The 16,048-nt window shown below is 38.6% G+C and overlaps 1 protein-coding gene across 1 annotated transcript; it reads left to right on the forward strand.

Annotated features, from left to right (window-relative positions):
• Nucleotides 1–9,868: 9,868 nt before the first annotated feature.
• C1H15orf61 (chromosome 1 C15orf61 homolog) lies at nt 9,869–14,721 on the forward strand. The gene is made up of 2 exons (XM_045541630.1): nt 9,869–10,260; nt 14,497–14,721. The coding sequence occupies exons 1-2, from the start codon at nt 9,915–9,917 to the stop codon at nt 14,622–14,624; spliced, it is 474 nt and encodes a 157-aa protein (XP_045397586.1). The 5' UTR covers nt 9,869–9,914; the 3' UTR covers nt 14,625–14,721.
• The last annotated feature ends 1,327 nt before the right edge of the window (nt 14,722–16,048 follow it).

Here is a 16,048-nt window from a genome sequence, read left to right on the forward strand (position 1 = left end):
ACCTGGCACCTTTCATCCATCTTCTAAAGACATCCTAAGATGCTACTGTTTCCTGGGCCATGTCTACAAGCAGGCAGGCTCAGCCTTTTTAGGAAATGTCTGACATCCATGTAGCAAGGCCTGGACAAGGAGCTAGACGTAGGATGATTCTATATCCCTCCATAAAGACCACACTGATTGTTATGACCAAACGTTATAGCTGAAAGACTTCTTTGAACTTCATTGCCAAGACAGAAACCTCCCTGCTCCCTTTATCCTTGCTACCAGCTCATAGGTTCTTGGCATTGAAACCATGAAAACAAAAACTTATCAATGATATAAGCTTTTAAAACTACTTAAAACATTTTTCTTAAGATTATTTCCTCTTTCAGTACGTCTGTGGCATTTATATTTTTTTCTAATTATAAAGACATATGCTCATTCCAAAAAACAAATAGGGTCACATAGCTTCTTCAAAAAAAAAATAAAAGTCAAAAACTTTGAAAAACAGGAAAGAATGGGGAAAAAATTTAAAAATCAGCTATTATGCCACCACCTGGCGATAACCACTGTCAAGGTTGTGGCATGTACTGCTGCTATTCCTGCCATTCCTGCCTACGGCCTCTGCGTTTGCCATTCCTGCTGCCTGGCTCACTGCCCTGCTGCATTCGGGTCTTTGCTCAACTGTCACCAGCCCAAAAGGGCCCTCCCTGACCACTCTCTCTAAAGTATAATAGCATCATCACTCTCTATTCACTTACTCTGCTTTATTTTTCTTCAAAGCACTCGATAATATGTAATAATATTACATAACAAGTGTGTTTTTTATCTGTTTCACCCAATGGAGGGTGAGTTTAAAGGTACTGTATGTATGTATATAAACATATATATACACATGTATACATATATACATACACACAAGTATATATCTTTCTTAGAACATTATCTTTCAGTAGTGAGAGTTGCTCAATTAACATCATTGCATTTGGGTTTTTTGTTTGTTTTGTTTTGTTTTTTGAGACAGGGTCTCACTGTGTTGCCCAGGCTACAGTGCAGTGGCATCATCATAGCGCACTACAACCTCAAACTCCTGGCCTCAAGTGATCCACCCACCTCGATCTCCCAAAGTGCTAGGATTACAGGCATAAGCCACCATGCCTGGCTCTTCATTCTACCTCATCATCCCAGGTTGAAGCCTTCATTTTATAGACAATCCATGCTTAGAGAAGGGAAAGTATGTGCCCATAGTCACATGGCTTCTTTAAGAAAGAATTTAGATAAAAACCCAGGACTCCTGATTGCCTGTCTAAAAGCTCTCTCAACTACACCATCTCTCAACTGCATGCTGGCTCAATAAATTAGAAAAAAATTGCTAACTTACTGCATAGTTAAAATGGTGACCAATACATGCTGTTATACTTCTCTGAAGATTACACAGTATATTTGCTTGGTGCTGCGAAGTGCCAACCTGATGACACTTGCAATCCTGAGCTTATTTGATGTGGTTGGGAAGCAAATGAGATTCCAGTGCCCCTGTTGCGCATAGGTGCTCAGTGAGCATTTCCTGCATGGTGGGGAAGTGCCCTATATTTACAGTATTTGATCCAGTTTAACAGCAAGATCTAACGTTAAAATTAGCCTTGTAAAAGTTTTCACCCTAGTTCACACGAAAACAAGATTCTGAGATTACGACTAGCAATTTTTCATGAGTTGATTTGTCTGAATAAAACGTAAAAGGTTTTGTACCATTAAGCATTAGATTTAGAAAAAAAATTTAGTGTACCAAAGAATAAACTGAGAAATGGAACAGGTTTGTTTCTTGTAATAATTATGAACAATATCTCAAACTCAGCATCCTTAGACCATTGAGCTGTGTAGGATAAATGTGCTAATTAATCAATTACTACCCAACAATGTACCCTGTTTATTTACTGAAATGCACCAGAAATGTATGCAGAACTGGTAATTATTAATCATCTTCAGTAACAAATATGACTCAAGTTCACCTTCATATAATTAATAGAGCATGGAGTTAGCTTTAACATCTTGCTTTATTAGGAACAGCAATGAGGAATAAAAGGAAAAAGCTGAACCACAAGTTGTGGTTCACTGGAATGCTGGCCTGGACTGATGCACATATTATCCATAGCAGTGGTATTACTCATCTCCACCCAAATTATGGCCACATGCTCTCTCCGTTAAATCCCAAGTTTTAAAAACTAAATGTTTTAGTTTGAATGAAATTTTAGGCTTATGGAAAAGTTGAAAAAACAGTCCAAAGAATCCCCACATAAAGTTTACTCAGGTTCCCCAAATAAAACCTAAGTTTTAGGACTTGATAACTTGCTTTTGGGATCTGTGTTGATGGCGTCCAAACTCCTTAGCACATGGCTCTCAATTTTAAAGATGTTTAAAAGTACGTTTCAATATACATAGAAATAGTTGTTTTACATCAAATTTAGCAAGTGATCTAGTTTTTTGGAGGGAGGAGGTTGTTGTTTTTTTTTTTGAAACAGGGTCTCTCTCTGTCACCCCAGCTAGAGTGCAGTGGTGTCATCATAGCCCATTGCAACCTCAAACTCCTGGGCTCAAGTGATCCTCCTGCCTCAGCCTCCTGAGTAGCTGGGACTACAGGTGAGCACCACCATGCCTGGCTAATGTATTTTTTAATTTTTTTATTTTTTATAGCGGTGAGGTCTCACTGTTAGGCAAGTGACCTAGTTTTGAAAAATTATTCTTGTTTGAGAGTCATGATGTATGCCCCAAACTGTCCTTTGGGCCAGACAGACATCTGCACTAAGTGAGCTATATTTTGGCTCTAGAATGCTATTTCCTGAGTCCTTACTAGCTGTGCAACATCTAAGGGATGCTAAACTGTGCCGGCTACATTAACATCTGAGTCTGACATCATGTGACTCTTTCAAACTGTGTTCAAAGCATGGGTTTTTTAGTCCTGCTAATGTAGGTTCAAATCCCAGCTGCACCACTTACCTGCTCTGTGACTGCAGACAACTACATTACCCTCTCTAACCTCTGACATTCAGTTTCCTCACCTTGAAAATGAAGAAAATGAAACTTTGAAGTGTTATTTAAATGAGACAATAGGTAAAAAAAAATACCTAGAACATAATAAATACTCAGTAACCAGTAGCTAACATTACATTGATATTATTACCCTCTGTAGCCAGTTTTAGCTTAAGACACTGAAATGTGCACACCTATGCACCCAAAAATAAAACCGTATTTCATACAATGGAAACTGAAAAGGCAGATTGACATTTCTGAAAGTTTTCTCCTGAAGGAAAAAATTGGAGAAAATCTAGTGTTATTATACAGCAAATTAAAAACCTGTCCCCTCTGAAAATACCAGTGGAACTTCACTTCAAGAACCAAAACTGACAAATCATAAATCAGTGGGCAGACTACTGTATTTCCATTATAAAATGATTCAAGACCCCTTTAAATGGAGAGCCCCTTAGGCATCTCGGTATTTGTTTATAGATCATTAACTACTTGACAGTGAGAGTGGGGAAGGGGCAGAGACACTTAAAGCTAAAGGACCAAGAGCCATTGTCGTTGAAGATCAGCAATGAAAACAAAATATCTTTGAAATTTGGTATGAAAATATGATTCATGTTACAAAAATGTCATATGCTTTTCACGAACGTATCTGTTGGAAAACAAGGCTCATTTTATGAAGCTGGAACCATAACGAGGACCCACGTGACAAAATGAATTTACTTGGCCACGTTTTCAAATACCTCTCCAAACATGAGGATTTGTAATATTGGAAACACCCCCATAAAATGGATTTATTTGGTTTAAAAAGTCACAAATATGTCTTCTTGCCACTGGATTCCAGAGTATTAGCATCCACAGCAGGAGATGGGAGAGTAGAACTGTTTCCTGATGAAAAGCTCACTGGAAGCAGGAGGTCAGGATTTTTATTCTTGATTCTGATGTATGACCTATCCTGTAGTTTAATTTCTCCAACTACCAAAATTTAAACTTAAATTTAATTAAATTAAAACCACTGACTCTACATACTATAATTTCTTTTCTCCGGCATTCTTCAAATACACTAATTGTATTGATTTTAACTACTTTTTCTTTCCATTTATTCAACGAGTACCTGCTATTAATATATTCCAAGTACTGTTTTAGGTGCCGGGATCACAAAGGTTAATAAAACAGAAGTCCCTGGCCTTAGGAAGTTTACATTCTAGTGAGGGGAGACATTGAGGGTAGTTTAGATACAAGGTGCTTTTGGATGAGGTCCCTATACCCACTAGGTTAGCAGTGAAATGCTTTACCAGAGTAATTCTTCTTGCCATTTTATGTAACAGCAGCCCCAGCTGCCAGCCAGCTCCTTGGGGGCTTTCAGATTGTCAATCAGTTCCCTGGAAGGACTCAAGAAGACTTAGATAAGAATACAGCAGTTGGGCTGGGCACGGTGGCCCATGCTTGTAATCCCAGCACTTCGGGAGGCCAAGGTAGGAGGAGAGATGATCGCTTGAGTCCAGGAGTTCCAGACCAGCCTGGACAACATAATGAGATTCCTATCTCTACAAAAAAAGTTTCTTTGTAATTATCCAGGCATGGTGGCAGGCACTTGTAGTCTCACCTACTCTGGAGGCTGAGGCAGGAGGATCACTTGAGCCTAGGAGGAGTTGGAGGATGCAGTGAGCTACGCTCATACCACTGCACTCCAGGCTGGGTGACAGAGTAAGACCCTCTAAAAAAAAAAAAAAAAATACAGCAATTCCTTCCTTTCCTAATGACTTCTGTCATACTCAGTACTTCCATGAGGATGATTGTGCATAAAGCCAATGTCTGTTGTCCTTGCCAGGGTAACACAAGGATATAGGAATGGAGCAGCAAGCAGCATCTGCCAATGATGGGGGTGGGGAGAATCAGCAAACATTCGCCCAGATTTAGGGGTCTCTCAAGCCATCTCTTCTGGTATGAGCTTGGCTTAGAGGGCACTGAGCCTTTAAGCAGGTTCGGGCTCCTAGAAAACCTGGGTGTGTGGCTCCTTTGGGTACCTAAGTTTCAAATCGTGCTGGAATAGGAATTGGACAGCATCATTTCCATGGTACTTCTTTCCTGGAACCAAAAGTCTTTAGGCCCCAAACTGGAAATTTTAAACAAAAGCATTAATGTAGGTATTTCCGTCTTTTTTTCATAGTTCCTTTATCTTTTACCAATATGCTGATACATGCACCCAGTAACTTTTTTATAATTCTCCCTCTGAGATAGCAGAGACCTGAATTCTATGTTCCTACCCTACTGTTTTAAATCACACTATCAGAAATACATGAGTAAATGAGGATCTCACAGTAAGGCTGGAAAAACAATATGAGAATAAATATTCTATATACATATAAGATCAAGTCTGGCTCAGGTCCACAGTGACATGTTCTCTGTAGGTATTTAATGAACACTAGTAATAGGATGTGTTAATAAATAATACTACCCATGGGACTCATTTTTTGTCTTTTTCAAACTTTCTATTGAAGTGTCATGTATGTAAAGTACACCTGTCATATATGTTCAGTTAAAAGAATTTTCACAAACTGAATACACTTATTTAACCAGAACCCAGATCAAGAAAGAGAATGTCTTCGTCCCCAAGAAAGTCCCGCATGAGTGGCCCCACCCCCCAGAGGTCTCACATGGGTGTCCTCATCCCCCATAGGTCTAGCATGCTCCTTCCAGTCACTGGCTTCCCCGTGCCCCGCTCTGCTGAGGATGACTGATCACTGTCTTGCCTTCTAGCTACAAACATGAGTCTGTGCCTGTTTTCATACCTTATATAAATGAAATCAAACAGTAAGTACTTTGGTGTCTGGCTCCTTTCATCTTATGTTTGTCAGATTCATGCATGTTGTATGTGATTGTAGATTCTTCCTTCTCATTGCCATTTAGTATTCCTTCATATGAATATATCACAATTTGCCTATCGATTCTACTATTGATAGGCATTTGAGTAATTTCCAGATTGAATATTACAAATATGAACCGTGCTGCTGTGAATATGCTAGTACATGTATTTTGGAGAATATATGTACACAATTTCTGTTGGGTATTGTTATGGACTGAATGTTTGTGTCCCCATCCCCCAAGTTCGTATGTTGAAGTCTAACCCTCAACGTGACTGTATTTGGAAATAGAGTCTATGAGGAAGTGTTAAAGGTTAAATGAGGTTCTAAGGGTGGACCCGTAATTCAATTGGGCTGGTGCCCTTAGAAAGGGAGGAAGAGATAGCAGAGTCCTCTGTTCACCGCATGAAAACAAGCTAGGAAGAGAGGCCTCATCAGGAACCCACTTGGCTATTAACCTTGATCTTGGACTCTCCAACCTCTAGAACCGTGAGAAGTAAATTTCTGTTGTTTAAGCCACCAAGTCTGTGGTATCTTGTTATGGCAGCCCAAGCAGATCGATACTTACGAGTGGTATGACTGGGTCAGAAGGCACACATATATTCAGCTGTAATATATACAGTATTGAACTGTCAAAAATTTTCCCAGAGTGGTTCCAATTGCTTCATATCCTCACCAGCACTTAGTATTGTCTGTCTTTTCTACTTTAGCCATTCTGGTGGGTATGTAATGGTATTACATTGTGGTTTTAATTTCCATTTCTTGGATGATTATTGAAATTAAGCACTTTTCACAAGTTTATTAGGTATCTAGATATTGTCTTTTATGATGAAATATCCATTCAAATATTTGTTCCTTTTTCTATTGGGTTGTCTTTTTCTTAATGATTTGTAGCGGTGTGTACTAGATACCAAAATGCTTTGTCAGTCAGATATATGTATTGTTACTTCTCCTACTCTATGGATTTTTTTTTCTTTAGAGACATAGTCTTATTTTGTCACCCAGGCTGGAGTGCAGTGGCATGATCATAGCTCACTGGAGCATCAAATTCCTGGGCTCAAGTGATCTTCCCTCCTCAGCCTCCCAGGTAACTAGGATTATAGGTGTGTACCACTGTGCCTGGCTTTTTTTTTATTCTCTTAATAGTGCCTTTTCATGAATAGAAAATTTTAATATATTCCAATTTATCAATTTTATAAAATTCATTTTTAACAAGTTCTAAACATCTGTAATGTCCTAGATGCCTTTAAACAAAAAACAAGAATGCTAAATCCCTTCTAGGAGCAGCATGATATATTCACACACATGCCAAATGTTGTACACAGTATTAGTCTTCATAATTATTTTTAAGGGATTCTTTCTGAGGGATATGTCATTTCTCTATGCTTTTTGGGAAGCTGAATATTCATGTATTTAATGTATTCTTAATGATTGTATGCAATACTTTTTAAAAAAAAAACATTGACTTAGTGTTTTGAGTGCTGACTTCAGACACATCCCTAAGCCCCTTTGTTTCATAGCCATCAAGAACTAGAGCTGAAAAGGAAATAAAGCGTCTGATATGAATTGTGAGGTCGGTTGTGTTTTGGGTTTTGGTTTTGTTTTGAGAGATTATTTCAAATATAATCTGAAAGTCAGAAGAGATGTCATATTCTCCATCTCTGTATCTTTAGGTAGGGGAATGTTTCATTCAAACACTCTTGAATACCTGGATGTGGTCCACCATCTATCAGCCCTATTTGGAGCAACTTCCTTACCTTAGAATGGAAAACAGAGGGAGATAGTCAAAGAGCCTTGGATTAGGGGAAACCCTCACCGCTGATGAGATTTATCCAAGAGAGCAGTTTCCAACACAAGTCTTTCAGTTCGCTAGCCTTTTACCTAAGACTTCATAATGAGAAAATGCAGCGAACCTATCTAATACGTGGTTCTCTATATCAGTGGTTTTTATCTCATATGCCATAGAACCTGGGGTTTCTCAGACATACTTCAGGGATTCTGCACGTTTGGTTCAAATTTCAGTTTTTAAAAAATAGATTTTTATGTTGCCAAAAGAAAGATAATGCCAAATTTAACATATTACACACTGCCCACACATTAATTTGAGGTGAAGTCATTTTAGTGTAGATCTCACAATTAACTGCTGCTGCCGTCTTTGTAATTGAAACACATGCCCAGATGTCAAGGTGAAGCACTTTAAAACCATTCTTATTTGTATCTACTTTTCTGGAGAAATCAGAATTTTCTTGATAGTATACAACCAAAACAGAAGATGCAGAAATAAACTGGACGGATTCTCAGGCTACCATAACTGCAACTGTTGACTACAGCCCCCAACTTCAAAATTTTGGGGCATAAAACAGGGTCAAAAGTGCAGTGGCAGTGAAGCCAGTCATGGCATGTTCACCAGACTAGTTCCTGTCATTCTTATCCATGTCATTGCTGTCCAGACTCTCTTGGTTCCTTCTTGGTTATCCAGACATCCTATTTATTATTTTAGCTACCCAATTTCCTTCCAATAAATCCCTTTCTGCTCAAAACAAAAACAAACCCATGATAACAAAAATGTTTAGTAATAAAACAAATTTTAATCTACTTTCTATGTTGGAGTTCTGCAATAGATTTTGTTTGAAAAAGGACTCCAATGCTTTTTAAAATTTAATTTGAAAATCATATACTGCCTCACCTCTCTGCCTCCTGTCTTAGTCTCCCTTTCAATTGTGCCTTCAGCCATCTCCATGCAAATCTAACCACATCATGCCTTCACCTAAAATCCTTTAAAAACTTTTACCTAATTGGAAATTCTATAAATTCTATAAAGTTCAAATTATTTGCATGACTACAAGGCCCCTCTAAGATTTGGCCCATGTTGGGGGGTGCTCAATCAATGTTTGTTGAACGAACGGATAAAAACTGGAGAATATAAAAACTAGCCACACTATCCTTGAGTTTTCAACAATAATAGTAATTGTTATACGATGATTACACATAACTGCTGTGCCTCATTTACATAAGGTGCTTTCAGACCCACCATCTTATTTATGTATGGTCTCTCCAAAAAAGATGAGTTTAGAACAAAGAAAAGGAAATGCTTCTTTAGAAAACCATTGTATATATAAGTTATTACCCCAAGAGGCTGCAAAGTTTGAGAAAATGTTTTCCTAGTAATGGGTAATTGAGGATTATAAAGGTTGATAACTAAAAGGTTCCTGGTCTGGCGTTCTTAGGAGGGAGGTGGCTCTGTGCATCTGGGCATTGCACCCAGAGACGTGGGACTTTTTGAAAATAAAATTTTTATTATTTTTTTGAGACAAGGTCTCGCTCTGTCATCCAGGCTAGAGTACAGTGGCACAATCATAGCTCATTGCTGCCTCGTACTCCTGGGCTCAAGCGATCCTTCTGCCTCAGCCTCCCGAGTAGCTGGGACCACAGGTGCACACCACCATGCCTGGCCTTACATAAACTTTTCATTTTTGAAATATCTGGGGCCTACTTTAAACAGTGAACAAGACAGCGAGGACCTATGCACACAGCGCTCCCTGACCTTACCAGGCAATGCAAATCTGGTGTCTTGGCTTTTAACTCACTTCCCTGAGAACACTTTCTTAAGTGTTTCTACAATGCCAACTAAGGATTTCAGTAGGGCCCAGGGCCTGGGTTTGAGTTCTGCCACGCGCTAGGGCGGTTATTTCATTGTTTTACACCTTACTTTTCCTCATACCCAGACTGATAAAACCTCCCCACCCTGCGGTTACTAATAACGACATGGGGTCATATGTGAACCAGCTCCTTTGCGCAGGTGTCCCTCACGCCCACCGCGCGTCACTCCTCCCGCCCTTCCACGGCCCCCCCCCGTCTCCACGGGAGACCGCGCGACCACTGTGCGCACGCGCCGCCGCGCCCCGGGGGCTCTCGCGCACCCGCGCAGCGCCCGCTGGGCGTTCTCGCCGCTCGCCCGGGGTCGCGGGCGCGCGCCCGTCCGACTGCCCCGCCCCCGCGGCGCGCCCCCGCGGCGGCCACGAGCACGGGCCTGCGTCCTCGGCGCGGCGGGCCATGGAGGCCCTTCGGCGGGCCCACGAGGCCGCGCTCCGGCTGCTGCTGTGCGGGCCCTGGGCCTCGGGCGCCGCCTCCCGCCCGAAGCCCCGCGCCTCGGAGGTGCTGACGAGACACCTGCTGCAGCGGCGCCTGCCGCACTGGACCTCCTTCTGCGTGCCCTACAGCGCCGTCCGCAACGACCAGTTCGGCCTCTCGCACTTCAACTGGCCGGTGCAGGGCGCCAACTACCACGTCCTGCGCACCGGCTGCTTCCCCTTCATCAAGTACCACTGCTCCAGGGCGCCCTGGCAGGACCTGGCCCAGCAGAACCGCTTCTTCACGGCGCTCAAGGTCGTCAACCTCGGTGAGTGGCGGCCCCCGGGGACGGCCCCGCCGTCCACGAAGCACCTCGGCACACGTTGGCGGCCCGAGGCCCAGAGCCGGCGGGGTCGGGCCGTGCCCGAGGGTCCGCGACACCGCCCCGCCTCCACCCCCGGAGCGACCTTCTAGGGCCGGCCGTGGGCGCTGGCCTGGTGTGTTCCCTGCCCGGGAGGTCCTTGCCACGCTAGGCTGTTGGCTGCTGAACTCGTTCCCCGGAAGTGGGCTTACTGACGGGCCTGTACTGAGGGACCATCTTGCGTCTCCCCTGGGGAAGGGGCAGTCAGTCCGTCCCCAGGTCCCGCCGCTGTGAATCGGGGAGGACCCTGCACTGGGCACTAAGGAGGGTGGAAAAAAAAAGTCCCCACCGGAAAGTGGCTCTGAAGTTAAATATCTATGGCATGGCGCAATTCATTCCCATGAACATCACTTTGCGGGTGCGTTTATGTTACAAAAACTAGAACTACTTTTTAAGTTTCTTTGTTCTTTTTATATGAAATCCCAGCAAGTTCGTTTTACTAAAAGCACTCAAGGTTTCCACCAAACATATTAGCCTCTTCAGGTGCTAGGCCTAAAAGATATTTTAAAAACTACATCTTTGATGTTTGTTTTCATGGATATATTCTAATTCTGAAAGTATTTACCCTCACCAGATGTTTGTTTTCTTTTGTTTTAATGACAAAAGAGGCATGAACATTGACGTGGGTTTATCTTTTATAGGTCAGGGAAAAATATAAGGTCTCAAGACGTTTTGAACCTATTAATAGCTGCTATAAAATTAATTAATCTAGATTTCAGTAATTCAAAATCTAGACATGGAGCTGAACCATGTTACCCAACCAGTTTTTTAAAGCCAGAATTAAAGCTAAACCCTGTGCGGCTATACCACTAGTATTACATAATTTGTTAGCTGATTAAATATGGCATATGTATTTTTACTTAAAAAAACTCACATATGTCAGTCACGGGATTTTTGAGCCATTACTCCACTAGTGCTGTCCTGGGCTCAATCCAATAAGGAGAAGAGGGTTATCCTTTAAAAATTTGTCTTCTTATTTGACTGGTAGACTGTCTAGAGCATGACCACTAATTTGGAGGTTGATAAGAAGTTGAAGGATGAGGAGACTTAGAAAATTCACCTCAAAAGTGTTTGGAAAGACTAGAGTTTTGACTAGATTGAATAAGAATAAGTTTATTTTAATGTTTTCAGAATCAAGAAATCATTCTTCCCAAATATAAAGAGTAATTGGTTAGGAAAAGTATAATAGGAGGGTTATAGATAAACCATGAGTCAAATGCCTTTTTTAAAAAAAGTTGTCACAATTTCAAATAACATTTTGTTTAAGATCACCTTAATAATTAGGGGCTTCTCTTTTAGATGTAGATATTAAGACATCCCAAAAAAGTAGGATACCCAGCACATTCCCCACATAGAAAAGTTAAACCTTTTGAGGAAAGAAACAGTTGTAGTTCTTTTATATGGGAGAGTGATTTAATGGTCTGTATGATCTTTTGGAAATTCTAAAAGTCCTGCTCAAATGAGAATAAGAGTTTTAAGTTAAGCAAAAAGGAAAAGTTTTTGCTCATGCATGCTTTAATACAAATTGGCTTATACTGATAAGGGGAATTTTTTTCTAGGCTTTTTAAAGCGTAGTATATTCACCAATTTGGTAATGTTTATTTTTTATTTTTGCGAATTAGATAGTAGGATCCTTTCTTATTTTGTGATGTACAGTTACCTCTCTGGATCATCAAGTACATATTCTATTAATAAAAATACTTAGGATTTTATTCCCTTTCTTCCCTTCCAAATTAGTAATTATCAGAGTAATTCATTTTTCCACTTTCTAAATAATGAAGATTTCTGTGTACCCATTTGTTCCCTTTCTCCTCTGCCTTGCCTTCAATGGAAGCTGACATTTTACTGATGGTTTATCAGTCTGTGTATCCTGCTGGGAAATAGATTGAGATTTAGGAAAAGCAACTTACCATTGGAATGAATGGGTAATCGGAGATTTACTAGCAAGTTCTAATTTTTTTTTAAGTGCTTAATTTGACAGTGGTTTACCTACTGTTCAGTTGACTCAAAATGAATTATTATGCAAAGAACTGATTTTCAAGTTCATTTTGATGTTATGTTTCAGATAGTGTAGAAAAAAATTAATTTTTCATGGAATCTTATAGACTTTAAAGCATATGTGCTGCAAAGAAGATTCTTTTTATGTGTACGTTATAAATCTTCCCATTTAGTGTGCTAGTCTGACTGAATAAACAGATGGCAGAAAAAAAGAAATACAGAATTTATGCCTCCTATATCACAACTCCATCCCCTGTCAAACGGCATTACTGATAATGGTTCCTAGTTGTTTCTTAAGAAGAGGTAATGTAGTTATTATTAAACTAGTAATCTTTGATCAACCCCCCATTTTAGCTGAAAAAATATCGACAATTTGTGTAATTTTTCAAAAGTGTGAATTTTTTAAAGTATCAATATTTTAACTGAAAACTGTAATAAATACTATAAAGCAAAAATCTCAGTGTGACCAGCCATTCCTTAAATTTATATACTCAGCACTGGGTTAAAAGTCATATTTTGTATATTTTACTCCCAGTATGTTTAGAAAATTAATAATTGCCTCTAGAGCCTACTTTTTTCTTTCTCATTCTATTGATTTTCAGCTTTTGGAGTTATGATACTGTATTTTATTTTTTATTTCAGCTGCTCTCTCTACTCCTTCCTTATTTCTGCCTGTCTTGTTCATGTTTTTCTCTAGTCTACCTCCCACCCCTGTGCCACTTGCCTTTTTTTCTTTTTGATTAAATGATTTCTAAATAGCTTTATTATTCTAGTTTTTTGTATTTTTTGAGACATTCCCTTGAGGCACTAGAGATTCTTTTGGGCATTACTAGGGAAAAGAAGGCAATATAAAGGGTTTCATAGGAATTCTAGGGAACCCTGTGAGAGTGACAGACTTTGACCTAGCATATTCCTAAAAATAGAGGAGTATGAGCCTGAATGGGCATTTTTTTACCTTCTTCTCATTGCCAGTTACTGATGCTTCTCCTGATTAATCACAGTGGCTAGAATGCAGGTTCAGGGAATAAGCACTAGGTAGTCCAACACACAGACTCAAAAAGAGCATAACACAGCAAATATATCCTTGCAGAAAAATAAGAAAAAAAGATTAGCAATTTGATTAGTCCTGAGCATGTGTTGATTTCCTTATTAACTAGAAAGAAAGTGATTTTCCAAACATACAGCTATCCTTTTAAATTGTCACTTTCTGCCCATTTCCCACATGGGAGCAATAAAATTAATACTTGTGCAGAGCATACAATACTTGCTATTGATTTGCCTATGGTTTTATACATATGTTTTTAATATGTTAATAGTCATTGGTTTTAAATAAGTGCATTAAAAGAAAGGAATTATAAAAGTTTGTTTTGTATACAATACAGTAGCATACATTCAGAAGAATGCTTAATCCATCTTTGGGTAGTGTGTGTTTGGTTTCATATATCACAAATGGCAACTCATTTCAAATAATCAGCAAAATCTTACCAATGGAAATATTTCAAAGAAGAAACATGGGTTGGAGTTTACTCTATACCTATTTCAAATTGGTTGAAACAAGGTTGTTTTCAAATCAATCATAAAAATACTGATGATAGTGTTTCTTTCTCATGCCTGTTATACTGAAATCTTCCTTAGACTTAGGCTTTGCCTTAGGTTTTGAAGAGAGCCATTTGACCCAGTTTCTTTTAAGTTGTACAAAAATTACTTTAGCCATCAGTGTTACTATCTAACTTAAAGAATAGTAATGTTGACCTCATAATTCTAGCTCAAGGATAATAATCAGGAGTATCTACAATTAAATTAATCAATATTCTTCTCCATTTGCTTATTTATGAAAAGAATATAGAATTACTTCATGAGTATTTGAAGGTAATGAATTAGTGAAGTGCTTTGAAATAAAATTTATACCAGCCTTATCTATAGTTTTAAAAATCTCTAGGCTCATAATTGCCATTGTGTTCCACAAGATGAAATTGAGCTCTTAGATGGTAATCATAGTCAGTGTTAAGTAATATTTTTATATTTTCATAACTTTATAATTTGTTAACATGGCTGAAGAGTGTTATGTGATTAGTAGCATGACAAATACATCGGTGCCTGATTAATAAGTATTGATGTTATAAATAACATTCATTTGTTTTCTAGGTATTCCAACTTTATTATATGGACTTGGCTCCTGGTTATTTGCCAGAGTCACAGAGACTGTGCATACCAGTTGTGGACCAATAACAGTTTATTTTCTAAATAAAGAAGATGAAGGTGCCATGTATTGAAAGTATGCATTGGAGAACATAAATATCATTGGATTTCCTCTGTGTGTATATGCAATATTTATTTTTCATCTTTTAAAATAAAACTTTTGCAAACATCTTTTTCTTTCTATGTTGTCTGGTTCTTTAAGATGAATCATTGCCCTCAAGAGGTAAAGCTTTACATACATTTTTATATATTGCATACTCTGTTTAGCTAATGGGAACTACAAACACGTGAAGCTTCAAACCATTTTTTTCCTAGAACTAGGTTAAACTACAGGTAAAAAATGATTATAATGTAATAGATTCTATAGTTGGATATTAACAATTTAAATTGACTCTAAAGAGAAAACATAGATGCCCACACAAAAGAGGAGGGGGGAAATCTTATATAACATTGGAAAAAGAGGTAGAGGATATTAGGGTATATGGTGGAGATAACAGTACATCATTGGCAAATCTGAAGTCTGAACCACTCCGCTGCCAGGATTTTAAATAGAAATGTTTTAAAGCCCTTGTGCCATTTACCTGGAGGAAGAGTTGGAGTGTAATGAGTGTAATGTTAGAACTTCTTGTTGCTTAAAGGATCCAAAACCATAGTGCTTTTTAAAAAAATGTAATAATAACTCTGATTAATGTAAGTACGGCAAGGTGAATGAAATTAAGACATTAAAAGTTAAAGTAGCATGCCAATAAAACTGTTAAGAACAATTAAGTTCTAGAAAGATCCAGAAAAATTAATTTGGTAACTATTTATAAAAGCAATGAACTGAAATGGTACATATACGTAGACAATAGGGAGTGGACTGAAATTTTAAAGACCTGATGGCACTTTTGTATTAGAATTTTATTAAGTTAATTGCATTTTTGAAAACAAAGTCATTAAAAAAATTTATCCTTGGGGTAGTCACAAAATACTGACAAATGGTAAATTTCAGAAATTTGGAGTAATTTAGGGAGAACTAAGTAGAACTATTTAATTTCTAAACCAATGGGTGTTTAAGATTTATGATCTCTCCCATAATTACGAACATACATTATATATCATTTTATGTTAATGTGTTGCTGATACTCTGCAACATTTACACATTTTTGTAGCAAAACGTTTTGTAAAATGTAACCAACATTGGGATGCTTACTTCTATCAAGGCAGTAGAGAAAGTGAGTGGAAGTGATTGAGGTGAAAGCACCAGAATAATGAAGTAATACAAACTGGCTTCGTTAAAGGTAGTCATTTTAAATGAACCACAGAGAGTGAACTGTTCTTCAAATATATGTAGTGCTCACTTGTCTAAAAGCAATTCTAAATAACACTTTAATCAAAGAAGTACTTATGCCAATATATTTAGTCCAGAAGAATATACTTGACACTAGTTAAATGAATGGCTTACACAAAGGAGATAGTGTTACATTAAGCTTCATTAATAATAAAACTGACTATTAGC

The sequence above is a fragment of the Lemur catta genome, chromosome 1, assembly GCF_020740605.2.
Source record: "Lemur catta isolate mLemCat1 chromosome 1, mLemCat1.pri, whole genome shotgun sequence".
NCBI lineage: Eukaryota > Metazoa > Chordata > Mammalia > Primates > Lemuridae > Lemur > Lemur catta.

Excerpts from the sequence above, each read along its gene's own strand:
- C1H15orf61 (XM_045541630.1), top strand. The coding sequence starts at position 9,915 with ATGGAGGCCCTTCGGCGGGCCCACGAGGCCGCGCTCCGGCTGCTGCTG. Across the intron at positions 10,261-14,496 it reads GCTCAAGGTCGTCAACCTCG|GTATTCCAACTTTATTATAT; the intron begins GTGAGTGGCGGC and ends TTTGTTTTCTAG.